Below are 25,882 nucleotides of genomic sequence, written 5' to 3'. Positions count from 1 at the left end.
CAGGGTGAAGAATAAGGTGGAGGGTGCAGGGTGGAGCATGCAGGGGGAACACAGGATGGAGTGTGCAGGATGGTGAGCACAGAAGAGTGCAGGGTGTAGTGGAAGTTGGGGTGAAGGGTGAAGAGTAGGGTGGAGTGTGTCAGGTGAAGCACAGAGGAGAGTGCAGAAGAGAGAGTGCTGAGGGTGGAGTGCAAAGGGGAGAGTATGGTGGAGTGCACATTAAACCCCATTGTTGGAGCTTGTATACATATGGCGCACATCTGCACACATAACACAAGACACCATCTTTGCACCATACAGCTGGCACCATGGCCGCCATGTCTCCTCCGCCTGCACTTTGCTGGTTGTCACCGTTCACACCCTGACTCTCCTCCTTTCTCTCGGCAGATTGTGGACGGGAAGCTGTGGTTCCAGTTGGACTGTGGCAGCGGCCCTGGAATCCTGGGAATTTCTGGCAGGACGGTTAATGATGGGAACTGGCACTCCGTCTTCTTGGAGCTGAACCGGAATTTCACAAGCTTGTCGCTGGATGATAGCTACGTGGAGCGCCGCAAAGCGCCACTTTACTACCAGACCCTCAGCACCGACAGCTCCATTTATTTCGGAGCTCAGGTGCAAGTGGAAAACGTCCGAAGCCTGACTGACAAGAGGAGCACGCAGGTCCTGGGGGGCTTCCAGGGATGCCTGGACTCCGTCATCCTCAATAACAATGAGCTGCCACTTCAGAACAAGAGAAGCAGCTTCGCAGAAGTGGTCGGCCTGACTGAATTAAAGCTTGGCTGCGTGCTCTACCCTGATGCCTGTGAGCGGAAGCCGTGCCAGAACGGCGGCAGCTGTACCAGTGTGCCATCTGGTGGTAAATACTCACTACTACAGGGGGGATTCTTCCCTATTATATCTAATCATAATTAATCGTCACAAATCAAATAGATTTCTGATATTATTATTATTATTATTATTATTATTTATTTATAAAGCGCCCTTAGTTCCAGAGCGCTATACAATAGATAGGCAACAGGCAGGAACAATACAAGATCAGAAAACATTACATGATGGCAAGAAGTTTCTATGGACGCAATATATGTCACTACCCCTCTAGTGCCCCCTATAGGTAGTTAGCCCGTATGTCAATGTCTTATGGCTAAAAGCAAGTTTTGCCCGATAGTCTTTTTTTCTTTTTTCTTTTCTTTTCTTTTTTTAATTAATTGGTGTCAGAAAATTATAGATTTGTATTTTTTTTTTCTATTTCAGAAAAGAATTACAGATTTGTGATTTGCTATTTAAAAATCTCCAGTCTTCCAGTACTTATCAGCTGCTGTATGTCCTGCAGGAAGTGGTGTATTCTTTCCAGTCTGACACAGTGCTCTCTGCTGCCACCTCTGTCCATGGCAGGAGAGGTTTTCTATAGGGATTTGTTACTGCTCTGGACAGTTCCTGACATTGACAGAGGTGGCAGCAGAGAGCACTTTGTTAGACTGGAAAGAACACATCACTTCCTGCAGAACATACAGCAGCTGATAAGTATGGAAAGACTGGAGATTTTTAAATAGAAGTAAATCACAAATCTGTAAACCTTTCTGACACCAGTTGATTTAAAAAAAATTACAATACAATGTAATATAACTTTATTAAAGCAATATATATAAATAAAATTAAAAAATCATTACTTCACAATGTCAGCTGATCCTTGTCTTTTAAAAAAAAAATACAACAATAGCGACGGTCTGCTGGAGAGGAACAGCGGCAGCAGACCAAAGCTATTTCCTATGGGCTACCTGGGTGATCTAACGATCATCCGGAAAGCCCCTCCCGCAGCCCCCTGCTTTTACCTGCTCACTGTCGGCGCATGTAATACCGCCAGCAGCGAGCGAGAGCAAGCGAGCACTGACCTGACAGGTCAGCGCTCACTTGCTCCTCAGCATCAGCCCCTGTAATAGGCCCTTAACTGTATGTAATGGTTTTCCATTCACTAAAAGCAAGCAGATATCCTGAAAGTGTAAAGAAAGTTGCAGAGTACGGGCAGTAGCAGAGAACATCAGAGCTGCACCTGTTCCCAGTGTTGTGTATCCACAACCAGCTCTACTGGATTCTGTACACACATACTTACAGATAGCACCATAGACCGTGCAGCTCCACTTAATAGGAGGGTAACAGATTCTTTAAAGGGGTTGGACACTATTAGTGAGTGTACACACTGCATATACTGACAGCAGCTCCCTGTGTACCTCATAGAGCTAATATAAGACTCCCCTTCTCCAGGCTGGGCTGTCCTGCTCTGTGGTGTTTTGGTTCATAAGATTCCTTACATGGAGGAGCATGTGACCAAGCCCCGCCCCCCAGTGTCCACCACTGAGCCTGTATATGTCTATGGAGGACACACAGGGCAGGGCATGGTCACATGCTCCTCCATGTCAGCCATTTTATGGACTGAAACACCACAGAGCAGGACAGCCCAGCCTGGTGAAGGGGAGTCTGATATTAGCTCTATGAGGTACACAGGGAGCTACTGTCAGTATATACAGTGAGTACACTTACTAATACTTAGTACTGACCTATTGGCCAACCCCTTTAACCTAAGGAGGGGGCGGGGATTATCATTCAGTCTTATAACTTTTTTAGGTGTACTTTCTTCTATTTCAGGGTTTTCTTGTGTGTGAAATTTATCTATTGTGCACAAAAACCTTAGAGAATTTTGCAAGATTTTTCTCACCTGCACAGAAAACTCCAACAGGAGTAAATTTAATCTCCGGTCAGGAGGTGGCGAACAGATGCGGAAAATGTTTGCACACTTTTTAAAATTTTTTACAGAACAATAAATTAATCTAATAAAACTTCACAGTGTATAAAAACTCCTTCGCATTCAGTTAGGCACATAACTTTTTCCACTCTGACACAGTGCTCTCTGCTGCCACCTCTGTCCATGTCGGGAACTGTCCAGAGCAGGAGAGGTTTTCTATGGGGATTTGCTGCTGCTCTGGACAGTTCCTGATATGGACAGAGGTGGCAGCAGAGAGCACCATGTCAGACTGGAGAGAATACACCACTTCCTGCAGGACATGCATCAGCTGATAAGTACTGGAAGACTTAAGATTTTTAAATAGAAGTAAATTACAAATCTATATAATTTTCCCACATTAGTTCATTTGAAACATTTTTTTTGTCACTAGAGTTCCTCTTTAACTGCTTCATGTATGTTGCTTAAAACTGCATGTATGTGTATAGTACTGTACATCATGGCAGATTTTTGGTGTAAAATCTACTGTGAAGATCCAGCCTGGTCCTGCAGATTCACCAAAGTAGAAGAAAAAAGAAAAAAAAAGAAATTTACGACATTGGCCTTGTACTAACACCATCCAGACAGCAGATGGCAGTGTTGGGTCACACACGAGACAGAATAGCAGCGACTCTGCGCTTCATTCTTAGAAATCAGAATTTTTTTTTTTTCTCAGTTACACAACAGAATGTATTATAGATGCAGCAGAGCTCAATCTATCGTTGATAACCAATATATTTGTTAGCCAATTTGTTTTCTAACCCGCCTAGTGAGCTTTTACATTTAAAAAAAAATTCTATTTGCACCAATTTATTTTACCACTAAATGTATTGGTCCTACAATTCTGATGGTAAATCCCCCTTAGACACCAGCGCTGGAAAGATGTGATAGGGTTACAGCATAGCCTATTTAGAATATACAGATGTAGCAGAGCTGAATTTTGTCAGTTTCGTGTTCCTTTTGTGCACCATGTATAAGATTTCAGGCAGTCCTATGTAAAACACATCACCACCTGCTCTGCTTTTTACTAATCAGTTATTTTATTGTCGCACAGGCTACCAGTGCACTTGTCCGACCCAATTCATTGGCAAGAACTGCGAGTCTGAGATCACAGCGTGTTTCCCAAACCCCTGCCGGAACGGTGGAACATGTGATCCTATAGGAAATTCCTTCATCTGCACCTGCAGGACGGGTCTGAGAGGACTGACGTAAGTTCACATGTGACTAGGGGTCATATTCTGTGCTTTTTCATAAGAAATCTTTATAGGAAGTTGAGTTCTGAGTTTGTAATATAGGAGTACCAACTCCCTACATAGGGTTACATTGTATGATTCTGGCTGCCTGCAGTCACCACTAGGGGGAGCCTACTGTATATCTAATAATAATGTTTCCACTAAATGCAATAAATAAAATTGTATTTAGTAAGCTCCCCCTACTGGTAGCTGAACAATGTACCATTTAACCAAAGTAGGAGGGGATTCAAAGCTCTGTATGGGAATAAATGGCCTATATCCTTTTAGGTAATTTGGGAAAAGCTACTTATTATGTGACCACGTAAAGCCTATGGAACCTATATGGTACAAATACATGTGCACATCCCTAGCCCAAGAGTACAGCCTGCCATATCAACGATGTCCATGTAACACTACATTCCACCTGCAGGGGACACTGTTCCCCAGAAGATCTACATTTACAATAGGGATTGTTCTAATAGAAACAGTTAAGATTCCATCTCTAAGATCCAGGTCTGTCTTCTCTATGGGGGATGTTCCCATTTTCACATACCTTATTCTGCTTTAATAGAGGTCCTCTGTTTAGTTGCTTAAAGGGAATCTGTCACTTAAGTTTGTTCCACCTTAAATGAGGACGGCATAAACTAGTGACAGAAATACTGAACAGATCGGTGTGTTACTTACATCATTCTGTTGAGCCGTTCTCCTAATATGCAGGAGAATAGGATCCTTGCCACACCCACCCACCCCACCTCCAGCTGCTGATTGACAGTTGACTGCCTATACGCATTATGGATCGATAAATGTCAATCTGCAGCTGGTGGGTGGAGTTTTCTGCTTCTCATGAATATCCAGGACTACTTGGCTCATGCACATAATAGAGAGGACTACTTATTGTCCATGTTATTCAGGAGGAGATCTCTGAATCAGCGGCACAGAACAATGTAAGTGATAGATCATTCTGTTCATCTTCTCTGTCACTAGTTCATGCTTCCCTGAGATAGGACACCATAAACCTACTGACAGAGTCTCTTTAAAGTTATAAAGAGCGTCCCTGACTCTGGAGGACTTGTCCTCTCCTATATTATACAGATCTTAATGGACGCTGTGTAATGCTAAATTTCCCCTGTGGTGGCGCTGTGGGGTAACAATACACTTACTGTCTGAATTTCCCAAAGGTTACAGCTGATCTCTAGCGGTTCCAACATATGATCAGATTTTAAGATGTATAATTGGAAGGCTCCTTTAATGCCCTTTGACCTCTGTCAATAATCCATCAGTAACCTATCCCTCATCCTAACCAATGTGTCTCTAGGTGTGAAGAGGACATCAATGAATGTGAAAGAGAAGACTGTGAAAATGGAGGAACGTGCATCAATACCTTTGGCTCCTTCTTCTGTAATTGTACCCATGGCTATGTTGGGCAGCACTGTGGTCTAAGACCTGTGGTGGTGCCCAACATCCAAGCAGGCCATTCGTATGTCGGCAAGGAGGAGCTCATCGGCATAGCCGTGGTGCTTTTCGTTATATTTGTCCTCATCGTCCTTTTCATAGTGTTCCGCAAAAAAGTGTTCCGTAAAAACTACTCCCGTAACAACATCACTCTAGTCCAAGACCCGGCCACAGCGGCGTTGCTCAACAAAACCAACGGGATCCAGTTCAAGAACCTCCGGGGCGGAGGAGACAGTAGAAACATCTACCAGGAGGTCGGTCCACCCCAAGTCCCTGTACGACCCATGGCCTACACCCCTTGTTTCCAGAGCGAATCCAGGAACAATCTGGATAAGATGGTGGACGGGCTCGGTGTGGAACATCAGGAGATGACGACCTTCCATCCAGAGTCACCTAGGATTCTCACAGCTCGCAGAGGCGTGGTGGTCTGCAGCGTGGCCCCCAACATGCCATCAGTATCACCATGCCGGTCTGACTGTGACTCCATCAGAAAGGGACCATGGGATTCTGGAAATGATTGTGAGTCACTATCTATCTATCTATCTATCTATCTATCTATCTATCTCCTATCTATCTATCTATCTATCTCCTATCTATCTATCTATCTATCTATCTCCTATCTATCTATCTATCTATCTATCTCCTATCTATCTATCTATCTATCTATCTATCTATCTATCTATCTATCTCCTATCTATCTATCTATCTATCTATCTATCTATCTATCTATCTATCTATCTATCTCCTATCTATCTATCTATCTATCCAGAGGCAGACACAGACTGCAAAGACTGTGCAAAAAATGTGTTTGGGCCCCCATAACCCATTTGTTTCTCCACCTTTCTGCCTTGAAGGCGCACACATATGTATGGCCGGGTATCCGGTACATGTGTCATGGTTTCTCAGGAGGGCCGTATAGTGCAGCACAGATGCAATAAAGCTTACTGCACCAGAGGGTTGGGGCTCTGTGCTTTCTCTTACATAGTCCACCCTCTATCTTCCAGCAGCCTGACAGACACACTGACAATAATCACTCACTGTCAGAGCTGCTGCTGCTGCTGCTCCTCTTCACGGTTCTGTCCCTGGCAGCCATAACCCTGGATCCCTCCAGCCCCTGTCATCACATGCTCTCTCTCCTCTCCTCCTCACACAATGTATGCTGGACAGTGGAGTACAGGAGGGGGTGTCAGCAGCGTGCAGGAGGAGAGAGGAGAACCAGCTCCAACTGGGAACAGCATCCAGTCACTAAGTGGGCCCCACAGGAGCATGGGGCCCGCATTTCCCGGGTGCTAATGCCACCTGGGGGACCCACTACAGACATGTGCCATGCTGAGCTGACACTTTAGAGTCTGAGCCTGGCGGGCCCCTCTATTGGCCTGGGCCCCTGTGCAGCTGAACAGGCTGCACAAGTGATAGGTCCGCCTCTGTGTCTATCTATCTACTTTCTATGTATCTATCTATCTATCTATCTATCTATCTATCTCCTATCTATCTATCTATCTGTCTGTCTGTCTGTCTGTCTGTCTGTCTATCTATCTCTCTCTCTCTATCCCCTTGATCAGTATTACAGCCCGGGATCTATGTCCCTGTATGTGGGAGGTCAGCAGACATCAGTTATTATGGGCAGGCTTGTTATTATCAGTAAATTGTCGGTGATCCCCATAGTGCGGCACATGATGTGCACAGGTCGTTCTTCTCTGGAGCCGAGGTCATCGCTGGTTACAGACTGATGGGGGTGATTTAAAATAATTGTCTTTTTTTATATATTTCTCAAGGTAAAGGACTGGAAGCAGCAGAAGATGTCACTTGTTTTGTGGGAAACACAAAGGGCAGCAACTCTGAGAACCAGTCCTTGAACTCCTTTCAGTCGGATTCGGGAGATGACAATGGTAAGGGCCATCTTAGTATATCTGAGGGGAAATTTGTTCTTCCTTGATGTCTTGTAGGGTCAGAGGTGCACCTAGGGGCACCTTATATACCGTGTCTTTTATATATCAATCTGGGCTAAATGCTTATTGAATGAAGATACTTAACAATTGTTGGGTATTAACCATAATCTACCGGAGCTGCTGTAGAACCTCTTGACTCGCTTGATTCCCCGTTTTGATGTTCATGGCTGGATTACAACTTTATGGCCCCATATGCCACCTCATGTTTATCATTGCATAGTCTCTCAATGACCCTGTCTAAGGTGCTCAAAGTTAATGTCGGCTATTCAAACTTTTAGCACAGTGGATTCAGCCATTCAATGTAGTTATGCAATAACTTTCTCTTCTTTTTAGCTATTTTATTGTTTTCGTGGCCTTCTAAATATCATTTTTCTGTTTTGCCTGGTTTTTAAACTAATGGATGAAGCAAAATGAGTCTGATAAGTCTTCAGAGTGAAAGTATAATGTGTCCTTCGTAAATTTTCTATACCGTAAAGCTTACAGTATATAAAGAGAATCTGTCATTAGGTTTATTCTGCCTTAAATGAGGGCAGCATAAAGTAGTGATAGAAATGCTGAACACATTGCTGTATTACTTACATCATTCTGTTCAGCCCTGCAGATGCTGATTGACAGTTGACTTCCTATTCATAGCATTGATAGATAACTGCTAATCAGCAGCTGGTGGGCGGAGTTTTCTGCTTCTCATGAATATCTAGGACTACTGAGCTCATGCACATAATGGAGAGGACTACTTATAGTCCATGTTATTCAGGAGGATATCACTGGATCAGCTGCACAGAACATTGTTAGTGATACATCATTCTGTTCAGCTTCTCTGTCACTAGTTTATGCTACCCTGAGATAGGACAGCAGAAACCTACAGTTTTGTTATTCTCTTGATCAGACTGCTGAGTCTTAGTTTGAATATGATGGATGTGTGTGTTGTTTAAAGGGGTTATCTAGCGTTAGAAAATAATAAACACCCCATGTTTACCTGTCCACGCTACCCCGGTGTCCTGATGGCAGTGTCTCTGGTGTCCCCACTGACTGCAGATGCTTTACTTCTGAGACGGACCCATGTATGGAACGACAGCCTGTGATTGGCTGGGCGGCTGTCACTCCCGAGATGAGTCCGTCTTGAAAGTGAAGCATATGTGGTCAGTGTGGACACCAGAGGCACTGCCATCAAGACACCAGGGGAACAGGTAAGCATAGGATGATTATTATTTTCTATTATTTTCAGATAACCCCTTTAAACAACACCCACATCCATCATCTTCAAGCTTGAATATGATGATGGGTTAGAAGAACCTGTAGCTCAGCAGTCACCAAAATGTAACCTACGATTTACTAGTAGACCTCAGATGTTGATGTCTGGTCATCGGGATGTTCCGGGTTCCTTACTTGCAGAAGTATGGCTGCCATACTTCAAATATATACTTGTATCATACCCAGTGTCTGATATATACTCAAAGAGCATGGAAGAAAGGAGGAGCAGCACAGTCATGTATAAAGAATGCATGGTTGTGGAGCAGTCACAATGGGTAACTAACTGTGGTGGCAATCTTGATTAAGAGGCCCTGGTGCCAGGGTCGGATTAACTTTACCATAGGCCCGGGGCAGTTCACCAAGGCTGGGCCGCCCTACCCCGCTGTAAGTATATCTTTAATATTGCTCCTTCATAGTGCAGACTGTACATGACCTGTGGTGACATCATAGTCACATGATAAGGTCCTTCAGTATGCTCTTTAATGTTACTGAATTGTCTTCAGGCTACAGTTTTGCCCTGATTTGTGCAATATAGCGGTAAAAAAAAGTAGCAATTTTTTTTGCATATCATGGCAGAACTTTAGCCAGGAGACAATACCACTAAAAGTATAAGTCTGTTTGGGTGGTCATGGGCCTCCCAGGAGCTCAGGTCGCCTGGCTACCGCCCCGGAATGGACCTATTTTAATCCGCTACTGCCTGGTCCCCGGACCATAGATCATCTAACTCATGCCCAATAAGAGGAAATTCCATTAGGGAAAACATTGGCTCTGATATAGGGTTGGACTAGCCCACCTGAGTACAAAAAAACCCTCCAGTGAGCCCAAGGTTCTAGCACAATTATGGGTCCAGTGGACACAACCCCATTTGGAGCCATCTACTCTACTCATCTGCTTTTTATCGGCTAGTTCACCAATAGCCTACTAGATCTGTTTAATGATTTGTCCTAACACCAATCAGGATTTGTATAGACGGAGGGCTTTCTGGTGACCCAGGACTAGAAATGATCGAACAGCTGAAAATTTTAGGTTCTATCAAACTCAAACCTTGTTGGACCCTCCGCATTTGATTCCTGATGCCTTGCCAGTCTCTGGGGAAGGAGAAGATATCGCTGGTACCGCCTGGAATTCCAGCATTAAGCCTATTACCTAGGCTGAAACCCAGAATTCCAGGCGGTACCCGGGCTGTGTCCTCCTTCCTCACGGACCGGGAAGGCATCGGGAATCAAATGTGGAAGGTTTGACAAGGTTCGAGTTCAATAGAACCTAAGATTTTCTGATGTTCGATCATCTCTACCCAGGACCCCCGAGTCTCTTATCGTGTAACCCTCATTGATTCCATGAATTCTAACCACAAATTGTAAGTGTTGGTGCCATGTGGTGATAGATGCAGTAACAATGTTTGTGCGTTGTAATACTAACCTGTCTGTTGTCTCCCTTTTTTTTCTTCCCGTGTTGTCCCCCTCCTTCCCCCCACAAGCTTCCATAGTGACTGTCATTCATCTAGTCAACAATGTTGTTGATAATGTTGAAACTGAAGGTACTTAATTTTTTTCTGAAAACTTTGTATAATTTATGAAATGTAACTTGTTGTGACTTTTTGATAAATATCTTCTCGAAGAGTATTCTGACTTTTATTGATCTGTTGGTTTATGGAGATTTCTTTTCAGGCAATGCTACATGGGAAAATAAGTATGTAAATTAGCTCTTCTCAAAAAGGAAGGAAAATGATGACATAATAGGCAGACCAAAGTCTTCTCCAAAAGAAAGAGACAACCATCTATAAGTAGTTGTATGGGAGCGTAGGCTTCTTATCCATTCAGGTCAGAGTACTAGTGAGCTAGAGAGTTGCTCCAGATACAGTGCAGGGCGGTACTGACTCTTATTAGGGAGAATAAGTTGTGCAATGCTCCATGGGAGAGAAAATATGCAAATTAACCCTCCTCTAGTAACAGATAAACCTAAGTTAGCTGTGTATACATGGGTTCCAGACTCCAGATTCTAGTAGGAAATATGTTTTTTTTTTGCCTTCTGAGGAAAAAGAACAAGGCCATGTTTTTCCTGGACAACCCTTTCAAAGGAAAATTCATGTGTTAAGCCACAATTTGCAGTGATCTAGAATTTACGTAAAATGTTCTGTATTACTTATCAGTACATAGTCGTTTTTTTTTTCTCCTTTTACATCTAAAGATAAATGTAGAAGGATGTTGGTTTCCTGTTACCAGTATGCAGGGCAAAAAGGAGCTTATATTACCACTTAGTTAGGGCCTGTTCACATGGGGCAAATTGTGAGACCAGGATGAATTTTCTGTGGATTTTTTACTAAGATCAGTTGGAAAAATCAGCAACCTATGCACTCATGTTAGTATACCTGAATCTTAGCTCTTAGGTCACATAGTGGACAACAGGGAGGATTTTAAATATAGAGTTTACAGTAAAACAAGTAAATTTCAGGGTCCAGCACGCTATCTTCAGTACATAGGTCCTAAAGACCATGAATAGCTCCTCCTCCTCCTCCTCTTCCAGGAGGTCAAATTTGTACCTCCAGTGTCATTTATAAGTACGTGTCCAACCCCTTTAAGAGATTAGGGTTTTCTAGATTTTTTTTTACATAAAATTTCTGTGAGCTTAAACCAACTTTCTAAAAATCCTAGAAGAGCCTAAAGGGCATACGATCAGTCCAAAAAAATCAAATTCACCTTGTAGTGCCCTGTATCCAGTGGTGTTTTTACTTTCTTACTATGCCCCATCATTGCCGAGACGCAAAGGGCTTCATTTTTGGTTGGCTAGCTGTACTTTTCACTAGTAGTCAGATGGGTGGAAACTTTGCTCCAAAACAGCGTATGAACGCTAGTCCCAGAGGAGCTCCATACGTGAACCCTCTGAACATGATTCATTACCCCCTCAGCCTTCTAATAACATCCCATAGCCGAGCTTTTTACATCCCATTTTGCAATGAAGTTCCCGCCTATATGACTATTTAGTGCAAATAGTCAACCAAAAAATTAAACCCCTATATCTCTGGACCTGGGAGTATAGCAAAAAAGTTAGAATCTGGGTAGTTGAGGTTACAGAGCCACATTAGGAACTCAATTTGGACTGACTACAGATCCCCTTTAAGACACTAGAGAACTCTCTGGTTTAACCACAATAAATCTCTTTAATAGTATACTAAATATTCATGTTATTTCTATAAAAGAGGTGGCGGGTTAGTGGCCGCTAAATGTCCTTGACACTGTTTATTCCGAGAAAAGAACAGAGGATTGAATGAAATATTTAAGCCTAAGTGTCTCTCGTTTTTTGCAACAACAAACATATAGTGTGCACTAGATTGCTGGTTAATCCCACAGAAAACATAAAAACATGTGAAGTGATAATAAAGGTGAGGGAGCAGATTTACCCATGAATGCTTTTAAGCTGTATGTGATGGCACTTTAAAAAAACAAACAAAAAAAAACCTTATACAACCCTTTTAACAATTTTATTGAGGATGAAGGGGTTATCCAGGCTTAGAAAAACATGGCCACTTTTTTCCCAGAAAGACCGTCTTTCTTGTCCTCAGTTTTGGTGTGGGGGTTTTACAGCTCAGTTCTATTTGAAGTGAATGGAGCTGAATCATATCCCCTTTAAACGTTTTACGCTGTATTCAATAGGGCATGCTTTTTTTCTGTACATAAGAGGATTTGCAAGGGTTAATATAAACTCTAAGGGGGAGATTTATCAAACTGGTGTAAAGTAGAATTGGCCCAGTTGCCCCTAGCAACCAATCAGATTTCACCGTTCATTTTAAAAAGAATCTGTGAGGTATAAAAGGTGGAATCTGATTGGTTGCTAGGGGCAACTAAGACAATTCTACTTTACACCAGTTTGATAAATCTCCCTCTAAGTCTGGGTTCACACTAGCCTAATACAGACACATCTTTATATTCCTATTATGGCCACAATTCCCCGCTCATTTGTGGGTCTGATGATCCAAACTAACATCCTTCAGTCAGTCGGGCAGGGATTAGTGATCGTAAAAAAAAAAAACAACACATAAATAATGGCCAAGTGTGACCCCAGTCTAAATGTTTCCGTTAAATATCATGCTCAGAGCTCAAGTTGCTAGGATGTGCGTCCGAGCTGCTGCATGCATGCCCACCTCCTTTCTATTTTTACTGATTGATGTACAGGGCCCAGTTCTGAAAGCCAAGAAGGAATTGGTGAGGAAGGAGGAGGCATGCATGCAGCAGCTTGGACCAGGCTCTATGACACTTGAATCTGAAAGACCAGAATTTTATACCTTTGCAAACAGCCATCAGCTAAGACACTAATCTGAAATCTACATCTCTGAACATGATATAGAACTGATAGATTCCCTTTAACACAACACAACAGAACAGATAGGTAGGGAGTCAGTAACTATAAAGCAGGGATAAGGATAATATGGAGATTGTAGCTTTGGATGTGAATGTAGCATAGTAAATTGTAATAGCTAAATGTTCTATGGTTCTATACCTCAACTATTCTAATAAAGGATACATAGTAAGTCTTATAAACTTGTATAGCATTGATGTTTATGAATTGTAAGTTTTATTCTTTTTTCCCTTGAACCTAACAGCTCCGATATTGGACCAAGGGCAGAATTACAACAGAGGTGACTCTTTGTAACCCAGTTGCCCTTTTTTAACATGTCTGGCCCCCCGTAACATTTTATTGTGAACATGCAAGCTCTGCCTCTTTCTCCTGCCTGCTCGTCAACCCCCCAACCTTCCACATTTACCCCCCTAGCATGCCGGTAACATGGTATCTAATCCCAATGTATTGCAGTTGTGTTTGAGTGACCACTCATGTTGTACTATAACCTATCACTACCCTATGCCAATTGCTTTTATGTCACAAGTTCGGACGAACGTACGCGATGAAGACTCCACACAAGCCGCATGACTGACCACCCCATTAACAGGAGCATGCAGAGTCCCCATATTGTCTCAATAACCTGATTTTAACTTCCGATCCTTATATCTCCACAGCGTATCACTGGGATACTTCTGACTGGATGCCAAGTGCTCACCTGTCCGACATTGAGGAGGTTCCAACAAACTATGAAGCCACTGATGGGTCTTCATCGGCCCACCATGGCAGCACCAGAGAATTGGAGACGGATTACTACCTGGGAGGCTACGACATTGACAGTGACTATCCACCTCCTCAACATGAAGATTATTTAAGTCAAGATCAGCTTCCACCTCCTCTTCCGGAGGACTTTCAAGAACATTATGATACCCTTCCTAAAGTACAGCCAAGATCTGTGATCAGCACACTCAGTCCAGACTGCAGGCGGCGCCCACAATTTCATCCGAGCCAATACCTCCCACCCCATCATCTCTCGAGCGAAATAGAGACTTCCGGCTCACAGCCCGGACATTCATTTAGTACTTTTGTGCCTGCTCCAAGCCAAAAGGTGGATAAGACAAGCACAGATAATATTTCTTTATCCTTGCACAATTCAGTAGGTGCTTCTTCTTCGGACGTGTCGGCTAGCTGTGGACTGGAAGATGCAGAAGTGGCCATAAGTGACTATGAAAGTTTAGACGACTTTCGAATTGATCACTCCCACATTCCTTACATGGAAACCCAACATCAAACTCAAGTGTGACAAACTTCATTTTTTTTTTAAATCTATATATCTGTATGTATAGCCATTCATGACTAGCCTCTAGGGACACATATACAAGAAGTCGTTGCATTCATTCGTGGACTTTTTAATGCCGAATGCAAACTATGGAACTCCAATGGCTTTGATAGTACAGTATGTCAGTGATATGTTGCAAAATTAAATAGACAATCCTTCTAACATGTTGCTTATATTTATTGCCAAAAGGATGCACAGTGTTTTAATACTAAAAAAAAAATTGCATTTTGAAGGGTAAAGTTTAAAAAATTCATCTCATAAGGTGGAGTTCCAACGTTTACTAGGTTAACATCACTACATACAGTATATTTGATATCTGTATCTGAAGTCCTTGATGAACTACGATTGGGTTTTGGGAGACAAGAAAGTGTGCTTGTCTATGATACACAGTGGAATCGGCCCTTGGAGGGTACTGGTCGGCAAGTGAACACAGCCTCTAAAGTCACTTACTGTAGAGTAGGTGGCATCGCTAAATTATCATGGACAGATTGAAGGTTATTTTGTGGGTTGTAGCTAGACATGGCTAATTTTTCAATCTCACTACCCAAGACAGAATGACCTGCAGAAGCCCCGTCCTTGACAACTATCATCCAGGGCATATGCCCTTCAAACCCCATTCCCTACCCACCCTCACAAGTCTTGTGTAAGTACAGTCAATAGTGCAAATCCACTGAATATTATGCTCAATCATAATGTGGTACAAGCTCCACCTGAAAAACAAATCAGGCTCCATCTAAAACATTATAAACCTCCCAAATTAACTCAATCACCATCAAATGCAACCAAGGCCTAATATATATATCCAGATTCAATATAGCTCCATCCTAATTTAAAGGCTCCACCCTATAAATTAAGCCCCATCCTTATTCAGAACAAGCTCCACCCTAAATGATTCAGGCTCCACCCAAAACACTCAAATCCTTCTAAGCATCAATAGATCTGCCCAAGTCCATATTCCAAGGGAAAAGTGTACAGGTCTAAGGTTAAAGGTAGAGATGAGTGAACCTTGCGAACATTCGGGCTCGGAACGGTAATCAGAGAAGTCAGGCTCGGCCTCGGCCAAACCCAATGACATTATCGATGGGAAATATCTTGTATTATTTTTGTTGGCTTGCGCTCTTGGATTTACCCTGCTATGTGTCCATTGTGTATATGTGACAAGTACACTTTATTATGTTTACTATGGAGGGCGGGAAGGGGTGAGCACCAGGGCTGTTTACTGAAAGTTTACTGGAATAGCACAAAATAAAAAAAAAAGTTCCAAAAACCACTTTAATGGGATATGCTTCTATATGATTGATGACCTGTATATAATCTGAATTAGCCATACGAATGACTTTGTGTTTAACCAATGTGCGTGCCTTGTCCATAATGGCTGTTGTCCCTCTAGACCCATCTTTATGATTTGCATCCAACACTCCAAACCCTACAGACACCCATCCGGTCTCACAGTCTTTGTTAGCTCTTCCTTTTGTAGCATGATCGGACATTTTAATGACTCTATGTAAGCAATAAAACACTGTCTATTTCATGGTAGATGAGCAGTATTATGTATATTGGAGATCGATAGAACACAGTCCTTTGTGACCTTGCAGTATTTTTGTAGTAAAAAATAAGGATTGGGTGTAAGAAATTATGTCCCCCTATATAACCTTCTATTCTTGACTGGAAACCCCTAAATTCTTAGAATTTTGTAAAAGGGTTATGTGTTATTAGAAAACTCCAAAACCCTCATCTGTCCACTAGTTGTGTGTAGTTGTGGATCGGCCCCATTCAATTTAGGGGAGCTAGCTGCAATTCTTCACCCAACTAATGGATAGGTGTGGTGCCATTACTAGAAGATGGCAGCCATGTTTTTCTAAGACTGGAAACACACTCCATCATGGCCAGTTTCCATTGGATTGAACCATGGCCATCATAAAAAATATGTAAACATTTTGGGCAGTTTGAGACTTATTCTTTCCACAAAAATGGAATAAAATGACGAAGAGTCAAAAAGTACAGATCTTGTCCTGTTCACTTAAAGGAGAAGTCCGGACAAAATTATTTTTTTATATGTTATTACTTATGAAAAGTTATACAATTTTCTAATGTACATTAATTATGGGAAATGCTGATATACTGCTATTTCCCTTACTTTAGTGTATCAGGAAGTGTTAGAATTATCTCAGAAGCAGTGACGTCACGACGAAAGGTGTAATTCCTATGGAGTGTCCAGCAGGGGGCGCTCTTTATATAGAAGTCAATGAGTACCATTGACTTCTATATATAGTGCGCCCCTGCTGGACACTCCATAGGAATTACAGTGTATGTAATGTTATGTTATGCACTGTACTTTTGGGGACTTCATGAATACATTTATAGAATACTTTGATCCCATAAATGTATTCAATGAATACATTTGCAGGGCACCGAGTAGGGAGGGAGAGAAGTGCCATCTACCTCCCCCTCCCTGCTCGGTGCTGGGCACATATACAAAGTACTACTCCCCCATTATCTGCAGATAATGGGGGAGTAGTACCTGTGCTATGCCTATCACCGCCATCGCTCACACAGGGGCTGCCTCTGACTGCCGCTCACTCCCACCCGCCCGTGCCGCTCCCGGCCGGGAGCACGGCACTTCCTGGTGTCCCCGGCCGGGGTGGGGGCGGGCTGACGCGGCCGTCATGCATGAGCACAAAGCGGCGGCCAGATAGTGTGAGGAACGGGGCGTGCGGGCGGGAGTCAGGGATAGTGAGGAGCGGCGCGGCCGGCCGGATAGTGAGTAGCGACACGGGCGGGAGTCAGGGATAGTGAGGAGCGGCACGGCCGGCCGGATAGTGAGTAGCGTCGCGGGCGGGTGGGAGTGAGTAGCGGCGCGGGCGGGTGGGAGTGAGCGGCAGTCAGAGGCAGCCCCTGTGTGAGCGGCGGTGGCGGCGGTGCGGGCAGTGATAGGGATAGCACAGGTACTACTCCCCCATTATCTCAGATAATGGGGGAGTAGTACTTTGTATATGTTCCCAGCACCGAGCAGGGAGGGGGAGGTAGATGGCACCTCTCTCCCTCCCTGCTCGGTGACCAGCAAATGTATTCATTGAATACATTTATGGGATACTTTGGGAAGCAACGACACTTGCTCCCCAAAGTATTCTATAAATGTATTTATGAAGTCCCCAAAAGTACAGTGCATAACATTACATTACATACACTGTAATTCCTATGGAGTGTCCAGCAGGGGCGCACTATATATAGAAGTCAATGGTACTCATTGACTTCTATATAAAGAGCGCCCCCTGCTAGTCACTCCATAGGAATTACACCTTTTGTCGTGACGTCACTGCTTCTGAGATAATTCTAACACTTCCTGATACACTAAAGTAAGGGAAATAGCAGTATATCAGCATTTCCCATAATTAATGTACATTAGAAAATTTTATAACTTTTCATAAGTAATAACATATAAAAAAATAATTTTGGCCGGACTTCTCCTTTAAGAATTTTCTTTTGATACGCAAATATTTTTGGTGTTTTTGATTCCTTCTGACTCTCAGGTCTTACAGGGACCTTAGACGATCAGAAACACATGGCTGATTTGCTCACAGTGGCACTCTTGTCCATAGGCTGTGTTTATTACTCCACCCCTTCCTCATTTAAGTGAATGGCATAGAATCGGGATGGGGAACCTTCAGACCTCCAGTTGCTGCTTAACTCTAAGGCATTGTGGGAATTGTAGTCTTGCAACAGCTGGAGATCCAATGGGTCCCCATCCCTGGAGTAGAACAAGAGTGGTGCTGTTTCTGGAAGCGAGTAGCCATGTTTTCCTAATACAACCTTTTAATCATCAGTACATCCAACATTATGGATCAACCATGATGGGATGCATAGGTTTCTCATCAAAGTTGGTGTGCAAGGACATAACATTTAGAGGATTGTGGGTCGGTATTAAGTGTAAATGGCATCTCGTATGAGCCATGCCCATTAGATTACTGTTCATCGAATTGCCCGTTTTGGCAGTATTAGCCAATCATTTAATATGTTTGGAGGCTTACTGCAGATTGCGCGGATTAAGCAGTTCGATTTCAACTTGCCCAATCCATCTGTACTCCTAGAGCAGCCTAGCATTCACATGCAGCATACATGTACAGTATATTGGAAGGTCCACAGTCTTATCATTAATGGCCAATCCGATTGTCGGTCGTTGTATCATGAACCTATTGAATGTTGTGGCTCTGTTACTAGAGCTTTGTATCATGTTCTTTCGCGTTGTTTCCTTTAAATTTTACTTGAAACTGAAGGGAAGGTTATCTACATCCACTAGACAGATTTCACCAACATCTACATAATGTTCTAGATGTTGGTTAGATGATTGGGCAATACTGTATGATAGCCACTGGTGTGAATGCGGTCATCATCTTATTAGTCTAGATCTATGATCAGGCCTTTAAAAATAAAAGTTATTTCTTTTAGAATTTCTTTCGAATATAACCGGGCCAAAAATATGTCTAAATTTTGACCAAGGTCATTGAAAAATTTTGAAATGTACTTTCCTATTAATAAATAATAAAACTTGAAGGGGTTGTCTCGTGAAGATAGCCCTACCTCTCGTAACGTCTCTTCCAGCAATTCCGTATCCCCAGCAATAACAGTAGATTGTTGAGGATTTGTAGGGTTCATCCACCTTCTGACCATCAGATGGCCTGGTTCCTCCAAAGCAGAAGTTGCTATTACTTATCCATTTTTTATCCTGGCTTCTAAAGGGTGGTCCTAAGGGGTGCCCTCTATTATCCATATGCTAAAAATCGAAATTTGTGATACTTATTTCAATCCAGGGTGAATCTAGTAGTCTCTTATGAAGTTCTCAAACTTTTATTCATGCCATAATTCGTTGCCCGGACGTGCACAACATTAAAGCATCCTTAAGCTGACCCCCATATTTATTTCATTTTTTAAATGTGAAAATCTGTATACAGCTGTATATATTGGAAAGCAATGCACATAAAACTCAGGTTATAGTGCAGAACTGCATTACATAATGGTCTTCCTTACATCTTGTGTTGTGATTTTACAATCGAAAAGAAATAAAGGAAGTCGCGACCGGCCACAGTCTTATGATCATTCAAAAACATGTTGCTTTATGGCATATCATCTTATTACAGTAGTTCAGTGGATAGATCTAATTCTATATGACCATCTTAGGTACTGTACTATTATGTCTTTTGTATACTTTAACCCATAATGGCCAGTTGTACAGTTCAATATGAATCCTTTTGGGCACTTTGGATAGATTGTCAAATGTCAGTTCTCACGAGTACTTCCCGACAGGTTATCAACCATTGGGAATATCATGGACATCACTCTTAAAATTACCAAGTTGTATACCAGTCTATGTGAATCTCACTTGTTGATGCTCCCACTTTGACATTTTTTCCAATTCTATAAGGGTTTTGGTGTTTTTAGAAGTAAGAAAAGCAAGAAAGTAATCAGAATCCAGAAGGGAAACCCAATGGATCTCATTTTAAGTCAGTGGCATCCTTCGTGAATCATTGAGATCCTTTTTGAGAAATAATACTGCCATAGCTATTGTGGTTTCAATTGAATGTGGAATCAAAGTGAGCAAACCCTTGTTCTTCTTCATCTGGGCATAGTTAGTATTAGAAGTTATCTAACGCCTGCACTTTCATCCAACTTTAGAAGAGAGCACAAACTATCAGATCCATACCTAGTGTAAGTAGTATAAGAAGCCTGGTGATTGGTGCCAAGGCCAGGTCCATTGTCATATTACAGGATCTGAGCTTTGAAGTGGGCAGTCTACAGATCTACAGAACAGTCATTTATTCCCTTTATTGTTGGTTTGGTAAATCCTGCGATGAGTGGCATGATATGTCCAGACATACGGTCATAGCTTAAACCATACACCTGTGTCAGTTGACATGAGTAGGCAATGGACACGATTCTGTCAGCAGGCTAAGACCTTCAAAAATAGAGAGGATTTGATTTAAAAAGAAGTATTCCTTTATTTGTATTCATTATATAATACTAAGTAAGCTTAACCCACATAAAAGCCCACAAGTAAGGTGAATCCACCTTATAATAAGTGAGGGGGGGGCACATTTCCACAATAGGGTCCCATTACATGGCCCGATGCCTCCTGTAAGCAAGCACCGATCTGTTAGATTGGCACTTTCTTACCGAGCCTATTACAATGCTCAAAAATCATTTAGCAAGGGCTGTATATATATCATTAGTGATGTCTGTGCAGCCCCTGCCCTTAAATTGTCTATATTACCTTTCCACGGTCCCAGGTCTTCTGCCCTCTTCTCATTTTCGGGAGCTGCCGCTGTAGCTTCAGAGCAGGTCTCTGAACTGACAGGCCACTCAGCCAATCACTGGAGACCTTCTCTGAAACTACAGCAGCAGCTCCGGGTAGCGAGCAGAGGGCAGAAGAACACTGAGACCATGGACAGGTAAGGTAAACAGTTTATTATTTTTTTTACACAGTCAACATCCGTTGGCCACACATTGGCCACACATAGGTCAGCGGCCATTGATTTTAGGTCAGGACTAGAGATGAGCGAACCGGGTTCGGGTTCGAGTCGATCCGAACCCGAACGTTCGGTATTTGATTAGCGGGGGCTGCTGAACTTGGATAAAGCTCTAAGGTTGTCTGGAAAACATGAATACAGCCAATGACTATATCCATGTTTTCCACATAGCCTTAGGACTTTATCCAACTTCAGCAGCCACCGCTAATCAAATGCCGAAAGTTCGGGTTCGGATGGACTCGAGCATGCTCCAGGTTCGCTCATCTCTAGTCAAGACCAAAAGACAATCAGCTGATGAACATTGTCTCTATTACAAGGAACGATAACCAGTCAAATCAGCCTGATTCGGCTGAAAATCGCTTTGTATAATGTGGCCCTAAGCCATGTTCTTATGAACATCCCTTATCGTTCTTGACATTTTTGCTTCACATCCGCTATCCGTATCTTAATTACTAATCACGGGTACCTTGCCGTCAGCACAACTGACTAATTTTTCCTTCTGGTTCTGAGGTGACTCATAGCACAATGTGGTGGGCTCGGTAGGTAGATGACGTATTATGTAGCATTTCTGAAGTAGCTGATCATTAGATAGACACCACCTATGCTATGGAGCTGATAAACCTGTCATTATCACTCTCCTTAGACTAAGATAATAAATAACCTTGTATGATAGTAGCGATAACTCTACAATTACTTGTCATGCCATTAATCAGTATTGTGTGTAGGAACGTCATCCTGCAGCCAGGTTTTTATACTCTGTATATAGTTTCTGTTTTATGACTTTTGCTCCAGCTTTTCCATATGTAAAAGTGCTGAAATTGGACAGCCATGAGTCATGTAATATTTTCAGCTTACTAATTTATGGGCTACTTTTTCAGATATTATCGTTGACGTACATTAAGGACACCACCACTATGGTGTTGGGTTTTGCCACCCAGGACCCTTTTTCTCTCCAGGTCCTTGGAACAGTTAACCACCCCTTCTCTGGAAGTTCTGCAAAAGTTCTCACAACCTTATAGCAAAGTGGATGAGATCAACCATGTCTGGGGTCTCACAAAGCAGTAGTAATATCATTGAGACACAAGCTTCAATACTTGTTGCTCCATGTCTAAGTCATTCATTTGACCAAAAACTATCTCTCCTGCTAATGCCATACACATAAATCCTTGGCTTGGCCAACGAGACCAATCCATCATCATCTGTTGGCAAAAAAGGTGGAGAACTAAGTTGAAATGCTTGAGTGTTCGTTACTCAAGGTGAGCATTTTTCAATGTTACAGAGCTCGACTGCAGTAATGAGACCCATTGAAAACAATGGGAGACTCAGCATTTAACCAGGTGCCCCCTACCAAAATTTTACAAATGTCAGTCTGGCTCCAGGAATTAAAGTTAACCCCCTTGGGTCCAGACTGTGCTCTGTTGGGAAGGAATTATACTTACTGCTCTGGTTTTCTATCTTCACCATTTCCACTCGAGTGGCCATAGTTAAGATAGAAGACCAGAGTAGTAAGAATAATTTTAAAGCGGAACTATCAGTGGGTTACACGCTGGAGCACTGTAATAAGCACTGCCCCGCCCCCATAGTGCCAATCCTGGGGGCTGGCTGGCTCGGCGCTGCTGATAGTTCCCCTTTAACCCCCACCCCCATGGGTTTAAGGCTGTGGACATGCATTATGTATCTCCATGGCCTCATAGCTCAGCCAAGTTTTTTGTATCCCGAGCAGCACAAAGTACTTGGTTGAGCATCAAGCTTTATCGAGCACCCCGATGCTTGATCAAGAACCAAGCTTGACCAAGCATACTTGCTCATCTCTATAAAGAACCCTATTTACATCAGTCCCACCAAAATGAAAAGGCTCAACTGACTTTTCTCTAATGTGTATGTAGGGTCTTTGCTATAATACTTTTCATACACATAGCCTTGATGAGTGAGGGTAGTTATAGATAGGACCGATAGGATAGGATAGGACCTTAAACATTGTTATAGAAACACATGACTGCATATTTCCAGGAACAATAGGACTGCTGACCATGAATTGCAATTGGTGTTTTATCTCTGCCCCATGCACTTGAATAGGGCTAGGCTAAAATACCAAAGCCAGTTGATTAACAAGATTGGTGTTGTTTCTTGAAAGAAAAGATCATGTTTTTCTGATCTCATGAACGCAACTTTTCCAGAACCACCTACCTTTACCTTTATCTAACTCCTCATTCACCATTGAATGACCATATGATGTATTGGCCATGACTAAGACAAACATAGTACAGGTCTGTAAAATGCAAAATGCGCCAGTAAAAGACCAGCCCAACATGTACATTTCAGATGCCCAGAAAACAACTGTATACATCAAGTTACTTATGTGGCACTGTGATGGCACACCTTTAGCCATATGTATCCATTGTGAACTGAAAAAAACTTCCAAATACGCAAAAAAGTATTGGAGTCTATCTATACGTAAGCCATAATTTTAATAAGAAAGGGTTCTCCCACCAAGAAGCCATCAGTGTTATAGCCATTGATGTAGACAATGACGTAGTGGATGATGAGTGGTAGTATCTAGCGTCAGACTTTCTAGAGGTCATGCTATGTGTGTGACTGGCAGGATCAGTCTTTCATTTAATCTCATGTAGGGTTCTGTTGGTCACTTATGTTCCAATAGCAAACCCCGATATCTCATATTTGTCTCGATCTAGTGATCGATGATGCGGCCTGGTCATGTAATTGATCAAGCTATTTAAAGGCTCAGTAAATGAGAGTTCAAAGCTGGTCCGTTTGTAAAAGAAAACAATTCCTATTTGGAGTGCATTGAGTTGTGTTAAACTAAAAAAAAATAAAATTGCAGAAATTATTATCATGAAAAACCTGGCAGATGTCATTATCAGGCATATGTATATGTCGGACACCAGTGAATGTGAAATGCTTAGTGTAATTTTTTTAAATTGTTCACATTATTCCAATTTTTTTGTATTAGGGTTTTAATTTTATGAAAAAAATTCTATTGTGCATAGACGTCACTATTTTGGGTCCATGAAAAAGTCTGAAACATTGATTTGTAAAACTGAGCTGCCAGAAAGAAATTTCTAAATTCTAAATTTCTAAAATTTTATGTTTGGTAAAGAAATTCTACAATCGATTTGGTGTTAGAACCTTGGGATACCTTCTTGGTTGTTAACTGTTCAATCATTATAGTGGATGAATTTTTAGGATTGTTAGCATTTTTTTTTTCTTTTTTTCTTTGCTTAAACTTGGATTTAGTTGGTTATTGTTTTGTAGAACTACATTTTTTTTCAGAGGGCTAACACCCAAAACACTAGTGCCCAATCTATAAGTTTTTGAGTTATTTTAAAGCCTATTGTAAAGTATGGTAAAGAGCCCAGATATTGAATTGTGACTTCCATTTAAGATGAGATTTGAATTTATTCGAAATTTTTTAATTTGCATAAAGATTCTCAATTGGATTGAAGTGTTTCTATAGACTATGGGATCCTTGCTCTATAGTATATGATTTTTTTTTCTTTTTCCACCAGCAGTTCTAATAAGCATATTTTTGCCATTTTTGCTCTAAGTTCTGTTTATGAACCAGTATTCGATGGGCGAATATTTTTAGATGCAACTTTTTTTTTTAATCTGCCTGTTTTGAGTATTCACCTAAAGATTCATGTAATCCGGTATTTGCGCCCAATTTGGCATTTGCGACTTTTCAAAAAGTTGCACAAAGTGGTGAATGCCTGTGTCTGGTCGGCACCAGGTGAATTTGTTTGCGCAATTTATTCACACAGTTATGACAATTTTGTTACATTAGTCCTTTTTGACTGGATAAAAAAAAAATAGACAAATTAGACTCAATAGTAAATGTCCTCCAAAGTATTATTCACATAAAATATTTAGTTGTCATGTACTATGGTCAAAAATTTTATGTATAGGCACTTCCGCAAATTAACTTTTTTTAATACCCCTATTTTTTTCTGTATTTGTAATAACTGCAATAACATAAACAACATGGTAATGCATTGTGTTCTTTCCTTAGGCGGGAGTGTCCAACTTGCGGCTTTGGCTGCCCGGGCATGATAGAAATTGTAGTTTTGCAACAGCCGGAGGGCTGCAAGTTTGACACCTGTGTCCCTAGGAATCATTGTATGACGGAAATGTTACTTTCATCTTGGCATTACATCTTGACACTTTAAGCCCAAAAACTGCACTGATATTTTTTGTTAGGGAAAGACTTGCTGAGCACTGTATGAGAAAAAATGATTTTGTAGCGTTTTCCTGTTGTAAACAGGCTGGATCGTCAAGGACGTATGTTGTAGTGTCCGAGACAATGTTTGTAATATAAGGTATGAATTGTACATAGGTTTTTTAACCTTCAACTCTTGTAGGTATATAATAGCAACAGTGTGACTGTATTCTCCTTCAACATTAAACAAAATGTTACCGGCCACCCATATTGAACCTCAATATATGCATTGAAGTTGTATATGTACTTTATTAGTAGTAATTCTGTTGCAATTCAGGTTACCTTTTTTCTTCTTTTTTTTTTTTTTCTTTTTAATATTTATTTTACGTTTATACCTCTTCATTTGACTGTACATTTCAAATGTAAAATTTTTGAAATGTCATAATTTCTTCGAACTGAGAAATTATTATGCAAATTATTGTTATTATCTACGAACTGGATTCTTTTAAAGCATTTTTCCCCCTCCCCCCCCCCCCCCCCCCCCCCCCAAAAAAAAAGAATAATAATTATTATTTTTCTGGTGTATATCACTGTTGACAGTATTATGGTTTACTTTTTAATTTTCCTAGAAATGGTGTACAGGTTTGTAATTGTAAGAATTTGATAAAGTTGATGGTTAACAATTTACAAAAATGAGTGTTTTGTGTTTATTTCGGTGGCGGGGGATGGGCTGTGTGTTTTTGAAAAAAATTGGGTTTATCTATTCTAACCTGTAATCTTACAATTTTTATCCAGAGAAAAGCCAGATTCCTTCCTGACCCAAAGGTCAGAGGGAAAAAAAAATTCTGTACTTCCTGGT

General features: G+C 41.7%; 1 protein-coding gene across 4 annotated transcripts in view; it reads left to right on the top strand.

Annotated features, from left to right (window-relative positions):
- FAT3 (FAT atypical cadherin 3) overlaps window positions 1–14,568 on the top strand; it is a 485,754-nt gene extending 471,186 nt beyond the window's left edge. For 2 of the 4 annotated variants that reach the window (XM_069969657.1, XM_069969658.1), the window contains exons 23-29: window positions 388–856; window positions 3,828–3,981; window positions 5,321–5,976; window positions 7,233–7,346; window positions 10,135–10,194; window positions 13,255–13,290; window positions 13,667–14,568. In XM_069969657.1, coding sequence (XP_069825758.1) covers window positions 388–856; window positions 3,828–3,981; window positions 5,321–5,976; window positions 7,233–7,346; window positions 10,135–10,194; window positions 13,255–13,290; window positions 13,667–14,292 — 2,115 coding nt within the window. In that variant the 3' untranslated portion in view covers window positions 14,293–14,568. The remainder of the gene's footprint in view (window positions 1–387; window positions 857–3,827; window positions 3,982–5,320; window positions 5,977–7,232; window positions 7,347–10,134; window positions 10,195–13,254; window positions 13,291–13,666) is intronic. The other 2 variants (XM_069969659.1, XM_069969660.1) reach the window with 2 other exon arrangements.
- The last annotated feature ends 11,314 nt before the right edge of the window (window positions 14,569–25,882 follow it).

This window comes from Dendropsophus ebraccatus, chromosome 5 (assembly GCF_027789765.1).
Source record: "Dendropsophus ebraccatus isolate aDenEbr1 chromosome 5, aDenEbr1.pat, whole genome shotgun sequence".
NCBI lineage: Eukaryota > Metazoa > Chordata > Amphibia > Anura > Hylidae > Dendropsophus > Dendropsophus ebraccatus.
This window is presented reverse-complemented; position numbering and strand designations above follow the sequence as displayed.